Source organism: Gymnogyps californianus, chromosome 4 (genome assembly GCF_018139145.2).
Source record: "Gymnogyps californianus isolate 813 chromosome 4, ASM1813914v2, whole genome shotgun sequence".
Taxonomy (NCBI): domain Eukaryota; kingdom Metazoa; phylum Chordata; class Aves; order Accipitriformes; family Cathartidae; genus Gymnogyps; species Gymnogyps californianus.
This window is the reverse complement of record NC_059474.1, coordinates 69,962,903-69,979,109: the sequence shown is the minus strand read 5'-3', so window position 1 is coordinate 69,979,109 and position 16,207 is coordinate 69,962,903. Positions and strand designations below refer to the sequence as shown.

Sequence of the window (16,207 nt, the reverse complement as noted above, 5' to 3'; positions counted from 1 at the left end):
ACATTCCATCTATTCACCTGTAATTTAGAAATATTTTTTCCCATCTTTTGATTTATTTTTTTTAATTAAAATATTTGTTGGTGCCTGGAAGAAGCAAAGGGAGTGTGGCATTTCTGTTACACGACTGAGGAGCTGCAGAAGGGACAAAGCCTCTTAACACTCCAGCTCCACTGCAAAATGTCAAAGAGGCATCATTTTGTGGCAAGGAGAAAACGGACAGAGTTTTTATCTTAGTGACTTTTACTGAGCTCTTCAGATTTATCTGAATTTTGCAGTGTTGGCAAGAATGAGTCCACACCTGTCTCGAACTTTTCTCTCCACTATCCCTCAGATTCATCTCATTGTGTATTACTGACAACTCTCACTGTCCTCCAGAAGTACTGGAAATAGTGCAAGAGAAAAGGAACGATCTCCCGAAATTGTGAACCTGAGCATTGATGCTACTTGTAAAATTACATGTAATTGTCCCTTCCCCCCCCTTTTTTCTGGACTTGGCCTGAGACATCCCGAAAAAGCAGCTGTGACTCCACTGTCCTCCTGCTGTCCTGTTTCTCTTACATGTGTTTACGTTGTCTTGGACACTGTGTGACCTCGGGGCCAGGCATTTCTTTTCCCCTGACAGTGGCACCACACGTTCTCTGACTTGCCAGCTCCAATCTGATTTTTTCTTTCTGGTTTGAGGAGTACAGAAACGTTTGGAAGATGTAATTGAAGCTCCGGTGATACGGTATGTTCCACTCACTTAGCTGAGACAGTCTGCTTTGCTCCACTACGGTGCGCTCCTGATGAGATAACAATTCTTGCCAGAAAAGATCAGGTTGAGCCTGAGAGAGTTCAGATCTACAAAAAATATTCTTCTGATGGAGCCAAAGTCCAGTGTGAAAACTCTTAAAATAAAACAAAATAAAATAATGAAAATCTTGCAAAGAAAAAAATCCATGTTCCTCTGTTTGGAAAGGCAGAAAAGAAGTACACCTTCCTGTTTCATATTTTGGGGATTTTAAATGCTATAGTGATCTTAGATATTATGGTAGAGATTGATAAAATAATAATAATGGTTGAAACACATTTAAATCTCCATAGCTTCAGGCTCTGGAAGTCTCAAGCCAAAGCACTAAAGGTTTTATGAATAACTACAGAAAGACTACGTCTCTCCTGTGTGCTCTGCCTGGACAAGACTGTCCTGTCTTCAGTGCAAAGTGTTTGACTCTGGATCTCAGATCTTTTAATCCAGTTTGGAAATTCATTAGACCTCCCATCCCTGCTATCGATATAGGCTGAGGATTTTCAAAATTCTCAGAAACACGGAACTGAAATGAATAAATAAAAAAAATCCCCATTCAGGCCTGGCACTCATGTCTGAGAATACAGTTGCTTTTCTCACTCACATGCTAAGGTTTCATCTTGCCTAACTTTACATGTCACAAGCATGGCTGTCTACCTCTGAGCTAGTTGTCCAGGCTCTTTTTTATAGTCCATGGAGATAAACAAACACTTCAAGAACACAACTCACCTAATCAGTTTAGACATCTGCCTTTGGAAGAGATGAATGTTCTTCATATGTTCTAGTTGCCTATATCTCGCCACTGACTATAAAGGCGGCATAGATAAGTAGCGCTTGTGCAAACTACCACACTGTAGGTGACTACAGTGAGATGAATCCCAGCCTAGATGACTTGCACTGCTAGTTGGGTTAACGTAGTAAGGCTCCCCTTTGGGTGAGGCTGCAGGCAAGTGTCAGGACTAGCCCTGAAACTGCCCTCACTCCAGCAGAAAGAATTAGAGTTGTGAAAGGCTTACATTTCTTACTCTTCCAGTAAGATAAAAGATAAGTAAATGTGGCTGTCTGAGAAGCAACTGCTTAGAATGAGGGCTAAGCATTTCTGATGGAGGCATCCTGAAGTCTGCAGAGAAGATAATTTGTAGTGGTGCTAATTTCTCTGCAAAGTACCAGGTCCCAAACAATGTGAGTTTGGGCCCTAATGTGTCACCCTGTGGTCTGCAAACATGGTAGAAAGTCACCTTCTTGCCATCGTCTCTGTCTTGTAACATTCAGAGCCCTTTGTGCATTCATTAGATGGACCTCTCCTCAAAAGCATCTTTTTTTTTTACTGCCTAATTTCCCTGGTTTTGACTGTATGTTCCCACTGGGTATCAAAAGTATTCCAAGACATCTGGTGACTTTAATTTTTGGTTTAAATTATTTTAATAGTTTAAATTTGGGAGCACTGCAGCATAGCTCTTGGATTAATCTGTTAGGGAGAGACAGGAGTTTCAGCTAAACACATCTTAACCCTGCCTGGCATTCAGACATTTTTCCTTTTCTTCAGATACTTCTAGGTAATCTTTTGATTTCCCTACTTTATTTTCAAAATACCAGTTGCAAGGAACTGCTTAAGCGTGGAGATTCAAACAAAGAAAGGTAAGAAAAAGCAGAATATCTAGTTGACATAACTTACTATTATACTTGCATTGTAAGCTGACTTACTGAAATTGTTGTATTGTATGAAAAGGCTCTCTAACCAAAATATTCTCTGATACGAGCTTGCTTTTTTATGCTGTAACAGAAACCACCAGCCTGCAATGTCCTCATATTTGCTGCCTCTTAGCCTTTACTTGCTCCCTGGTATTCTACATTGCAATAAATTTATCTTTTGGGAGGTGTTCGTAACAACTTCCACCTTGTGTTTTTGGAGGACAAACTATGCTCAACCAAACAGCTTGGGTGATGCTTTCTTGACTAGGCGTAGTATTGGAGTATTGGTCTCTTATACGACCATGCATTAATTTTTTTCCTGAAAACATGGTCATCTCCACAGTAATTCTTATTTCTATTACAAGACCAAACCAAATGTGTCTGAACTATTAAGTTTTCATTGTGCTGAACTTGTAAAATGCTTCCTATGATAGAAAAAGTCCACACGTTTTTAGTACACGAGGTTAGGTGCAAAGGTATCGTCCTTATGGAGGGAAAATCTAGCTGATTAATTTTTGAACAGCATAGACCTGAGGAAGTTTCTGCATGGCTGGCCAACCAGCCAGCCTGCTCCTTCTTCCTTGCCTAGTCTAGAAAGAAAAGGGAAATTCCCTTGCATGAAGTAAGGTAGTCAACTGATCCCCTGGCAAAAAAACAGAGGACAAACATTTACCAGTGAATTTCCATTCCAGAAGTGGGAAGGAGAGTTTTCTACAAAAATCACAAAGGAAATCTCAATGTATTACACCAAGGCAGAACTGAAAACTGGTCCTTTTTTGTACGAGTTCTGCAGTATACTCTTGCCTTTATTTGTCTACATCAATATTAAAAGGAATAATAGAAAAGAGACAAGAGGTAGCTTAACAACCAGTAAGCAACCCTGAAGTGTGTGGACATACAGTCATCTCATTTAATTACGTCTGTTTTGTATTACTTTCCTCAATCTCTTTGCCAAATAATCTAAATAACTACAATCTGAAAGAAACAGTACATAATGTCATCCACGAACTGACCAAAATAACCCTGTAGATTAAATTTACCTGGGAATAATTTTTAAATCAAAAGGGAAATATCTGAGATGAAAACAAATGTCTAAATGCAGGGTTTTTCAAGCTTAAAAGAGTCTGTCTTTTTGCACTGATTCATTGTTGTGTAAATACCTAAAGATGTTTTGGGATACAGTTTGACATGCAAAATTTTTTAGTAAATTAATTTTTTATTAGAGTGTTGTCTCTTGTGTCATAATGAAGCACAAATTTTGTTTTCAAATGTAAGCAAAGGGCATAGAAGAGTCTAGGGATCAGTATCAGGAGCCACAGCAGACTGTGATTGCAATGTGAAACTACAGAGGAATGCATAGGTTTTCATACTATAATACAAAGTGAGGAGCTGTAGCGAGCACTGTCTTATTATGCGAGTCCAGAATTTTGAAGCTATTTGCATGAGAAATTAGCGTCAGTTATATTTTTAAAAACAAACCCATATGAATTTAATCTCCTCTTCTATCAGCTCCTGTTTCCTTTGTCAAGGCGGCTTGGCAGGCAAACCAGAGGCAAATGGATTTCCACATGACCTACTTTATCTGGCGAGATACATAAATAGTCTACTCCAAAATTTTGGAGAACCCATTTAGAACACTTTGGAACACACACGTGAAAGAACACAAAGTCAGTGGAGGAATCAAGGCGTCTTGCACGTACTCGTGGAAGGGAGGTGGTAACTGAGATGAAACCACTGTCAGAGGAGCCTGAACTCCAGCACAGTGAGCTGGAAGGTGGCACAAGCACCGTGACCGTGTGTGCAGTCATCACATAGCATGGCACGGTGTCACCTTGCCGGTCGAAGTGCATTTTATTCAGCGTTTTGTGTACTGCGTAGTTGGTCACGGTACCCGATCACAAAATGGGTACTGTTTTGGACGGCGACGGCAACTGCTACGCGGGATTCAGAACTGGCAACACACGCAATGATATGGTAGCTGGGTCTGAAGTGGTTTTGGCGCTGTAGGCAGCGAGGATGGATCCCTTCTGAGCTCCCTTCTCTAGCTGCTCTGCTGGGCACATCCTCTTCTTGACCACCGGCAGCTGCCAATCGCAAGCTCCTTTTTAAAAATGGGGAAAAAACCTCCTCAGTAATCCAACAGGCTGCAAAACGGCTGAGGGCCATTGATTGTTTTCTTGCTGCTAGTAAAAAACCCAAAAGAGGGTCTAAAGCAAGGGAACCTCATCTGAAAAATAAGGTGGCAATTCGTCACGAACACTGCCTGTTTGCAAAGCAAAAGAGCGAGACTGATCCTAGTGGGCACAATGAGACCTCCGCAGCTTTTTAGGCCATCGCTGATACACTGGCAAGGCAAAGAAAATCCTTTTTCCTCCAGGATTGGCCTTGCACAGAAACACAAAAGACCTCCGTAGTGCAATTAATTGAGCTCAAAGGGCCTTTATCCTCTGGGCTTCCTGAGTAACGGCACGCTTGTACAGAAATAACCTGCGGGGACAAAGTGAGGGGAGAGGGTGGTCATGTCCTGACGTAGGGTTACAGCAGTCCCACAAGCAGTGACTACCCTGGGGGGTATTTGGTACTTCCAAGCACAAGCCATATTGCAGGAGAATTTCAAAATGGAGCACGCTTAATGTTGTTTAAACTTTCAGAACAAAACCGTAGCAGGCAAACTAGCTGAAACATTCATTCTTGACAGAGGTCTTTGTGACTTTTATCCTAATTTCAGGAAATTATGCCCTAGCCTAATTTAGCTGAGTGTAAGGATTTTTCTACATGGAGAAACTGGCTGGCATAATTATTTCAGTCGTGCCCACTAACCTCTCTTCATAGACAGTTTTACAGCTGTAAATATGCAGATGTTAAGAGTCAGACCTAAATATTGTGCTGTTTATGCATTTCATTAGCGTTCTTAATTGCTTTGGTTTACCCTAATACAGGGTATCTAAATTATGAACTGCGGAGCATTGCTGGATGTGCACAGAAATCCACGGTATTAACATTCTTGGTTTTGCTAGCTGTTCACTTACTTGGGAAGAGACGTTCAGCTACGTGCAGGCCTCTCTCGAGATGATTAGTGAAACTGCTGGTGGAACTGTGAATGGGTAACTCAAACGGTTAAGAGCAGAAAAGGAAATCCGCCGCCATGACTAGAAAGGGAGCAGTCCATCAGACAACATCTTAACTAGTCATTTGGAAATCTTTCTTTGCTGTATTATATTTTCTTCAATTCAACAATCCAATAAATCATTTTTATGTCCAGTGTTGGGGCTTCTGATTAGGCTCAACAACAAGGTATGGTCCAAAAGACAGTTTTTATTACTTATTATTTATCGCTATTCTTGACATTAACTCCTTTTCCCTAACCTATGATTTATCGTTATATGGCAGGGATGAAACCCACGCACAAAATTTGTCTCTGGATAGCTATTTTCAAGAAAATGAATTGACAAATGAATATATGACAGATACATGAAAACTAATGCCAGACTCCAGGCTAACACTGGTTTCAGCGTGTTTTAAAATACAAATGTAATGTTTTGAAATTTGACCTCAGGGACAATTTTGTGTCTTTGGACCAGATAACTTGTTTGGTTGGTGCCTCCATAGAGTCTGCTTGAGCCCAAAGACTCTGGCTTTCTTTGATTAGCCCTCAAGACATGGGTCAATTAATGGGATTTAAATGAACCATTGGATCATGCTACAACACCCTAATGCCAATGGCATTTTTAGTAAGTTCACACTGATTTGACATGTTCTTGCTCTGACGATACTAAATTGTCTCCAGGTTTCTAAAGGAAACTGGAAAATTTTGTGGTCTTATCTGACACTTGGATAATCTCATATGTTGAGATTCTTAAACAATGACATTAGTGGTTTATACAAAAGAGCTATACTGAAACCCAGCTTGAATTCTAAACCTAACAGTACAATTTAAGTTCATGCCTACCAATGGCATGCACCAAATCACTTTTTTACTCTTTCCAATAGCCCCACTGCAGCAGCTGAAATGGTGATGTGCAGAAATGTATGTAAGGATGGTTTGCACGCTAGGATTTGTGCACTTTTAATATTGATAAAGGCCAACATTCACCATTTTTCTTTTTTCAAATGTTTTTGGCAAAATATCTTCTTTGATGATCTTTCCTTTAGTGCTTAATAGTGCTTTACCTGTCATAATTATTGTGAAAAGATTCATGGTGAAATTGATGCACTAATTTTAATGTCTCTAGGCTTTCACCTTTATTTTTCCTGTTATTTCTGCAAATGCCCCTGTTAAAACGCTTCAGCTGCTGCTTTGTAACTTTTTAATGCAATATGCCTTGACGAATCGCAGCATCGCAGCGCTCCCTTCAACAACGGCACACTAGGGGGACTATTTCTCTGCAGTGGAAGAGCACCGGTGCTACCAACCGCCACAGCGGTCCCATGCCAGAAGCCTGCAGTTAAGTAATCTGTAAAAAAATATTATACATATGGCAGAGTGGAAGAGACGGAGAGCACCAACAGCGGAGATGTTGAATGAGTTTGGTCTTTCCCTTTTAATTGAATAGTGTTTAGGATTGCCCTGCATATCACTCTCCTTTTTTTTGTTATTTATTTTTTTGGATATTTATCTATGCGCGGACAGACCAGAAAGCCCTGCCCCGAGGGGCTCACCGCCCGGCCCTCAGCCAGGAGGGAAAGGGGGGGATGAGAAAAGGCACCGACGCTGCGTACCTCCCCCGGTGCCAGCGGCGGTGTGGCGGCTGAGGGCGATCCCCGGCGCCTCCCGGCAGCAGGAACGGAGGCGGCTCTCGCCTCGCCCCCGGGAGGTGCCGCCGGCGGCGGCGGGGCCCGCTCGGGGGCCGCCTCGTTACCGCCCCGGCACCGGGGGCTCCGGCTCTTTCCCAGGGAAGCGCAGCTGGGGCCAGCCTCGCAGCCCACCGACACGCCACTTAAAAATAATAGTATCACAAATGCCGCAGATCAATAAGCAGGCACCAGCAGTCGAAACTTTATTTTTTTTAATTTTTTTTTTTTGGTGGGCTTTCGGTAGGCAACGGTGCTGTGGAGCGGAGGGGCTCGGGGTGGGGTGGGGTGGGGGGTCTGCAGCGGGGGGTGCACCCACGCGGGTGGGCGCTGGTTGTTCCAGGGGAGATTTAAAATCCCTCCGACGCTTCCACCCTAACGAGTCTACCGCGGCTGTCACAGGCCGACCCCTCGTTGCAGCTTCTTACCAGGGAAGCGCCGTCACCCCCCGGTTCGGGGACTGGCTCCGGGAAGGACCGCAGCTGGCACTTCGCCTTTCTGTGCTCGCACCCCAACTTTTTTAACATTTTTTTTTTTTTTTTGGCTAAGGCAGTTTCAGACTCGCTAAGAGGAGTTTACTTTTGCCGAGTTGTTTTTAATGCAGTTTTTATAGGGCTTTTTGGGTTGGTTTTTGGTGGGTTTCTCCCCCCCCCCCCCCCCCCAATGAACGATTTTGCGGTGGGCTTCAAAGAATCCCCATTTCAGCCGCGATTTTAATCTTTGTTATTCAGATCGCCACCCGCTTCCCAGCCCCGTCCTTTGCAACCGAAAAGAAGCCGACCGACCCCCCCCCCCCCCCCGCGCCGGGTGGGTTCGGGGCGGCGGGCCGGGGTCCGTCCCTCACCCCCTTTCTCTTCCGCCGGCAAAACGGCGGGCCCGTCCCCTCCCCGCCCCGCGCCCCCCTGACGGCCGCGCCGCCGCAGTCCCCGCCGCCCGCCGCCTACAGCTCCCAGGATCCCTCTGGGAGGCGCCGTCCCCTCCCCTCTCCCTCCCGGCCCTTGTTGTTTGAAAAGGCTCCGGCGGAGTTTCGAGGGGGGGCCCGCCGCTCCGTGGCTCCTCCGCTCGGGGCGGCGCGGGGGGCGGGGGCAGGCGGGGAGGCGAGGCGCGGCGCGGCGCCGCCGTTCGGCTGGCCGCGGCGGCCGGCGCTGTGGAGAAAAGTGGGCTGCGGGGGGGGGGGGGGAAGGACGGGGGACACGACGCCGTGAATACCAGGGCAAACCCCTCCCACGCTCGCCGGGAGGGAGCGGACCCAGCCGCCGCCGCTTCCCGCCCCGCCGCTCCCCCCGGAGGTGAAGGCGAAGGAGGCAGGAGCGCTGGCCGATCCCCTCCTCTCGGCGCAAGGGGAGGAGGAAGGGGAAGGAGCGCGCCCGGGGAGCCGCGGCGGCCGGCGCTGAGCCCGGCCCGGCGGCGGGGCGAAGGGAGGGGAAGCCCCCCGCGGCCCTTCCCCGGCGGGAGGGTCCCGGCGGCGCGGGGGGCGGTGCCACCGACGCGGGGCGGTGGCTGGATCCTGCCCTGGGACGCCGGAGCCGAAGTTGCGGCGGGGCGGCGGCCGCCCCTGTCGTCTCTCCCGATGTTCGTGTGACTCGGCGGCGGCGGCGAGGAGGAGGAGGAAGGGGGGAACCTCCCGCCTCAGCCCCGCTCGCCGCTTCGCTCCGGCTAGTTGTTGTGCGTGAGAGACAGACACACACACACCGCTCCCCCGTCCCTCCCCTTCCCTCGCCCCGCGGCCCCGGGAGGCCGGAGCGGGCGCGGTGCTGCCGCCGCGTCTCGGGGCTCCCTCGGCCTGGCCCGGCCCGGGTGCCGCTGCTGCCGCTGCCGGAGGAGAAGGAGAAGGAGCAGGAGCGCTGCCCCGGCGGGCAGGCGGCCCAGCCATGAGCGGCGGGGAGGTGGTCTGCTCGGGCTGGCTCCGAAAGTCCCCACCGGAGAAGAAGTTGAAACGCTACGTGAGTGCCCTCTCCCACTCGCGGTCCGCGCTCCCCCTCCCTTCCCCGCTTCTCCCCCGGCGGGGCTCCCCGCTCGCCTCCCGCTCCCGCCCGGCCCGGCCCGGCCTCCCCGCGCGGTCCCTCCCGGCCGGGCCCGGCGGCGGCGCCGCGGACGAGCCGTCCTCCCGGCCGCCTTCCCGTTTCGGACGGGACTGCTGCCCGCTACGTCCCGCGGGGCTTTCCGACCCTTTATTTTCCTTCCCCCGCCCCCCTTTTTCTTTCTTTTTCCCTACCCCCCCCCCCCCCTTAAAAAAGGGGCGCCGAACGGTCAGATGTTTCTGCCCTGCTTTTATCGCCTTTCCGAGGGAGTCGGGAGAGGGAGGGGGGCGGAGTTTTTTCGTCTTCCCTTTGGATCCAGGCTCGGTATATATGTATTTTTAAACGTAAACACTTGCCGTCCCGGTGCTGGTGCCTGATCGAAGGGGAGGGCGGGGGGCGCCCCGTAACGCGGCTCGGTGCGGCGGGCCGAAAGTCGCTCCTGGCGGGAGAGCAGCCGGAGCTGTTGGCCCGGAGACGGCGGGAGCCGGGGATGCCCCGGGAGCCCTCCCTGCTGGGGCTGGGGGGGGGGGGCTTTGCCCTTGGGACTGGAGCCCTCGACATCGGGGAAAAGGCGGGTGGGAGGGTGGAGGAGGGAGTTGCAAGAAAAGTGCCCTTTTCTTACTTGGAAGTTCAGCCTACTGTTGCTCTGAAGTAAATATGTTAGCAGAGGCTGTAGCGGAGCTGACATTGAGTCCGCAGGAAAATGGAGCGCGTTTGCTGAGAGGGCAGATTTCGTGACAGGGCAGCAGCGGTGCTGTTGTGCGCTGGGGCTCCGCGGTGCCGGCGGAGACGCTGTCAGGTCACGTAGGAGGAATGGGTGATGCCAGGAGTCATCTCTGCTGAGCCCTTTGCCACTGGCACCCGGGTCACTTCACGGCATCTGTGTAATTGGTACAAAATATTGGGCCTTCTTTTTTTTTTTTTTTTTTTTTTTAAATCTTCATTTAGCCAGTTAGGTGGTATTTAAATAGAAATGGTCTTTGCAGTTATCAGTGGTGTTTTTTGTTTTTTGTGTTTTTTTTTTTTGAAGCGGCTAAACCTTCAGATTCGTTTGAGAATATGTGAATGTGGGTCTTAATGTGACCATGTTATTTTCATCTGTTAGCGATTTAACAACCACTTCTCGAAGAACTGTTGCTGTTATGGATATTTTTTTAAATGCCCGGAAACTGGTGAAATGAGACTCTTTTTAAAGTAAAAAATAATATTTGGGATAGCCCATTCTCTGGTTCCCAGTGGCAAAAATCCCGTTCTTGTGAAGGACACAGGAATAGACTTGCAAGGAGAATGTCCTGATGGGTCATGGCAGGGCTGTGCTTCCCTGCCAGATTGGACACGGGCTGTATTTTTGGCTGATCATCCATGTGTATGTGTGTATTCACAGGATGCCGCTTTACCAATGTGTAGGAATTAAGAGCAGTATTAATGTTTTTAAAGTTTGAATAATTTTCCTGCTCGAACTCTAAATCCTGTACAGTTATGCTGTCTCTTAATGGAGGGAGTTGTAAGCAAGTTTGCCCTCCTAAATCGATACGATAAATCAGTCCCTAAATATGCTAGCTTTTTTCCATGTAACTGCCCTTTCAGTGTATTTATAGCTCCACTTCCATACTGGAATAACATCAGAACCTTTGAGGGGAAAACCCTGACTACAGCGTTGGTCAGGTGGTTCCCCATCCTAAAGAAGTCATTCCTTAATTTTCATTTGAAAGGGGCATCTGCTTTTGAGGAGGCAGAGTATTGGAGTGATAGTACAGCAAGCTTATAGGAGCATGACTTGGTTTAGCATCTGCATGCACTGTAGGCCATAAGGTGGTAAGTTTAAATCTCGCACGTTGTTTTAGACTGTCTTCTGCTTGTATAAAAGAAAGGTACCGTTTAAAGGGGGAGTTAAAGTAAAATTCCTCCTGCTTGTCTGTAGTGCCTGATCAGTTGTAGGCTAAAGGTTCACACTCACTTCAGAGACCTAAAAGTGACCTTGACATCGCGATCACCATCTTCAAGCAAACAAAAAGTTGACGTACTTAAGACGATGAACTTCAACGGAGTGCAGTGATTGAAGTGTTGGCTTATGCTCTCTGTAATTCTACGCTTAGGCGAAGGCACAGAAGAGCTGTGTTTTTTAAAGCCATATTTTATACTGGTGATATTTCAAGAGGCTGCACCAGATGAAAAGATGGGAAAGTGATTTCAATAGGAAACTGCTTTTCTGCAATGCATACTTTTCACATACATATATGGAAAATTGTAACTTCACGCTCTATTAGTTTTTGCATGCAAGTGTTAGGGCAAACCCAGGTTACCATCTGGGAAGGGAGATAAAAAGTCTGAAATCGCAGTTAAATGTGGTTTCAGTTCTTAGGAAGGGTGAAAAGGAGCACTTTGAAGCTAGTACATAAACATATGTTTCACAGGGACTTCAGTTTTTAGTTTGAAACAGTTGGACACGGTATTAAAGCTAGCTTACAATCATTTTGAGGCTAAAAAAAGAAAAAAAAACCCCAACCAACCCTGTCCTGCAGGTGGAAAAATCAGACTTCCTTGAATATATGCCTTAAAGCCATGGATGTCTTCCCCCCCCTCTTAAAAGGAGTCCTATTTTTGTGTCTTGTTCATGTGTTTTTGGTATGGAAGTAACTTTCTGATAACCATTGGCACCTGTTGTTGGTTCCCTGGAGCTGGTGTTCAGAACAGTTCATTTGCTGGCATAGACTGGTCCTTTCCAGCAGCAGATCACTGGGGAAGATACAAGTAACTTTTGGTGTTGGCTGGGGGTCTAAGACGAGGATGTGGATTTAGTAGGGGAGAAGGGGAAGGGAGATGGGGCTAAATCCTGCATAGGTCTCCACAGCCTATGCTGTGGTTGCATGAGTACGTGAAAGAACTTGTTTGTGCATAGAGATGGAGGACTGCTAAATTTCACAGCTTATGCTGCCCTCTGTATTGTTTTCTTCCCTCACTTGTTCTGTTGCCTTCAACTTTGCAAACACTTATGCCCTCATCTTAACCTACTGTACATTTTCTGCTCTGGTCTCCTTATTTTTAAAGATGTTATTGGAAAGACCCTTTCTGCCCATCTGTCCTTTAAAAAGTGATAGTAAACCTTGGCTTCATGGTTTTCTGCTACCTTGCAGTTCTGCTGTGCATGTGCCAGTTAAAATAGCTGATTCTTTGTGGTAGCAGCACAGAGGATTTTTTACTGCCATTATGCTAAGAAACCACCAGATATTTAAACACAGCTGTCCTTGGTAAAGCAAGGGGGAAAAGCTTGAGGGAATGGGAATAAGTCTTCTAAATTCTCTCCTAGAACTACTATGCTTTTGTCTGGAGGGTGGCTAGGGCTCAGTGTGACAACTGGATGTGCTTAAAATCAGGATTTTAGCATTGATAGTTGTTTTATGGAACTAGTTTGTAGAAGGTCTACTGATGTAATATAATAATTCTCAGTATTCTAACATGTCCCACTTAGAGTGAAATACATTTTATTTGATAAAAGTTAAAACTTCATCAAAAACATCTCACATAAATGATATTGGGAAAGGAGAAAACACTTTTTTGGGTAAGTTGGTTCAGATTTTTCTGGATCTGATAGGCTTCCCCTTCGCTTGCAAACTTATGAGAGTTTGTAAGATGATTTTGAAAGTAAATTAGGAAACCTTCATTCTGATGTAATTATTACTAAAAATCCTGTGGTTATTTGACTATTCCTATTGATTGTGCATTTAATTATTTAAAACCAAGGAGTTTAAAAATGAGAAATAGGCTTAATCTCCCCAGGACGTAAGGGGCACTGACATAATTCGGACAAGGCTACATACAGCATCCTCTTACTTATTCTAATGTTCTCAGTTGTAGACAGTGACTAAAAAGTGCCAGGCTATTAAGCTAGTTATTGATGTTTGAACTATAGGCTCAGACGGTATAGGTATAAAAGTGATAGAAGCGGAGTATTTTACTGTGGTTTTGTTTGGCAGTTGCTCTTTGGCACTAATCACATAGGTGCCTCTACTGTCTTGAGTAATACTTAAGTGTGCTAAGATATGTAATGGTGTTAAGAAATGTTTTATTCAGCAGAATAGTTGTAATCTGGTAAAAGCTGCAGAGCCTGACAAAAGCCCTTTTTCTGGAAGGCACCTGTTTGCGTTAAAGCTTTTTTTGTGATCTTGCATCAGCGTAGTGAGCAAATTTAAGAAGCCAGTTGGTTTACAGAAAAAAACGAAGATGAGCTTGTTTGACATCGCTCAGTGCTGTCCCTGTAGAGCTGGGTCAAGTTAACTCAAGACAGATGAGTGTAATCAAGTAACATTATGTGACATCTTAATATTCTGAACTTGATTGTGCTTGTGCTCCTCCAGGAGTTGCTGAAGACCTTGCAGGAATCAGTGTTCGTGCAGAAACCTTTCCTTCTGGAAGGAAGTCTGTCCCTTCCCTTCTGCTATGCACTGTTCAGGAACCAGTATTTTGACTTTTGATTTTTTTAAACGTGGGTTAGTAAACCCTAAACCATGAATTTGAAAGCACGACTAAACATAATGTATTTGTTGATTATAGAAGGAAGTTGCATTGTTTTGTGTGCTGACTGAAGGTGCTGAAATGATCTCGGGTATGACTTTGGGTATATACCTACCTCCTAAGCTTGCTGTTTGGGTGTAAGTCTCACTTGAGGAGCATGGAACTCATCGTACAAGTATTTATCATCTTTGACAGGACATTAGCAGCTGGTGTTGACTTTGTTGCCAAAGCTACAGCACTGTTAGTGCTTGACCTATGGTGTATGCTCTGAATTAACTACTAGTGGAAGGTTTCCGAGGGTAAGAGCAGGCAACAGTATATAAAACAGATTAAGAAGTCTAATATACATGTACTAAGTAAGATAAGTATCTTCCAATAGTTATTCTAATTTTCTTGTCGTATACCACACGGATGTACACAGTTAATTTAAATATTTCTGAGCTTGGACGGTCAGACGGTACCTGAACTGCTTGAATGCTTTTTTTCTTGGTGTAGATAGGAAAGTTGGAGACTCAAGTAACAGAAATTGTCCCGTTCCTCTTGAAGTGCAGGTGAACTACTGGACATATGACATAAGTCAGATATTCTAAAGATGTTTCTTGATGTGAACCATTTTTCTTAACAGCTGTTAAATAGTAACCCTTAATTTGGGACCAGAATAGCTCAGAGATGAGGTAATAGCCAAATTCTGACTTTGTGATGTTCTCAGTTGGATGTATAGCAGCTTATGGATACCCGTTCACTATGCTTCTGTCTTTTGGTAGGTGTGTTAATAAGATTTGGTGCAGCTAATCGCAGGGGATTACAATTCAGTGAAGAACTGACAGGGAGCAGGGGGAGGAACTGGAAAAACAGATTAATGTCTCATACTTTTTTGATGCTGCATAGTGGCTGCTCCTCCATGTATGCACAGAGTCCTGCAGCATTGAACATTCAGTATAAGAGACATATGTACTAACCAGAGGAAATAACGAAGTACCATGAATTTAACTTCCAATTATACGCAGATGACCTTGTTTTGCATGCCTCTTAGTCAATTGTAAGCCCAAAGCAGCTGTGTGAAAGGTGAATTGGATATATTGAGAAAAGAATGTTTTTATTGGCCAGTTTAGCTTTTTAAAAAAAAAAAAGTATAGACCTTGACTGTCAAAATGAACATCAATTCTGGTGGCCTTTGGTTGACGAGGTCACTCTTTCAGATGAGAGATAATCCTTCCATTTTCATTCATCTTTTTTGGTGTTCAACAGTCCCTTATTTAGAGAGAGGAAAGTGACAGACATAAAACTGTTTGCAGTGTCCTTTTCTCTCTCTTTAAATTTCAAAAATCTTGAAATGATGGTTTGGACACTTCTGAGGCATGGATTTTTTTTGTCTTTTTTTGACATGACTTTTGGATCAGATGATTAGAATCAAATGTAATCTCTTATAGATATTTAGAACACATTTATTTCCCATTAAATTTAGCTCATGGCTTTGACGAAAGTCTTTGCAAAAAGTGAAAGGAACATCAGTGATTCAAAATGTAGTAATTTTAAGGGAGAGAGTAATTTTGTGTATTGTAGATGGCTCTGGCTTGGGTATCTCATACTTCTTTAGTCTTGCTATCACCTTTTTCTAGATTAAAAATAGATGTCACCAAACTATTAGGTGAAATATCTTCTTAAATCAGGAAGGGGAGTACAAGTGATGAGGTGGAAGTTTTGTTTTGACGTAGAGCAAATAAACATAAAGAAAAAATACACCTTTTTTTTTTTTATCCCAACTTCTTTTGTAGTGTTGCAGTGACAGACTTCTTGAGACTTTTTCAAAATGACCTTAAAATTTTCCGTGCTTCAATGACTAATCATTTTATTGCCAATAGAAGCAATTTCAACTGTTGCAATTTAATTGCAGTATTTCATTAGGAGGGACAGACCTTATGTCATGCAAATTACTTGAGCAAGGCAGGCAGAAAGATCAGACAGAAAGAGATCATCTTGTCAAGGCAGGTATGTGTTGTGTACAGGTGTATATTGTTAGTCCAATGTAATTTGCTGCTGTTTTAGGGACTCTAATGAGAATTCAGCTCCTCATATGTACAAACAAGTATTTCTAAGGCAGTATTAAATTTTTCTTTCTTTTTTTTCTCTTGGGGGGGTGGGTGGTGGAAATTCTGCCATCTCCAGACCGAAAATAAACTATTGTTTATTCTCAATTTCCCCCTTTATCAATTCTTGACTAGGCTATTGCGGTTCCTCTTTTATGAATTCTCTGGCTTGTTTACTTTAGGAAAAGTGTTCATAGTTGTACACATAGTGTTAGCTTTGTAAATATGGTTTAGTGCAATATGCTAGTTGTATTTTTGAGCTTTTTTAAAAAAAAAAAAAAACCAACCCTGGCTTCCAATAAAAGGTTACACAGTCTGGT

General features: G+C 44.9%; 1 protein-coding gene across 4 annotated transcripts in view; it reads left to right on the top strand.

The window, feature by feature from the left end:
* Window positions 1–8,881: 8,881 nt before the first annotated feature.
* GAB1 (GRB2 associated binding protein 1) overlaps window positions 8,882–16,207 on the top strand; it is a 101,780-nt gene continuing 94,454 nt past the window's right edge. For all 4 annotated transcript variants that reach the window (XM_050896161.1, XM_050896159.1, XM_050896158.1 and 1 more), the window contains exon 1: window positions 8,882–9,210. In XM_050896161.1, coding sequence (XP_050752118.1) covers window positions 9,139–9,210 — 72 coding nt within the window. In that variant the 5' untranslated portion in view covers window positions 8,882–9,138. The remainder of the gene's footprint in view (window positions 9,211–16,207) is intronic.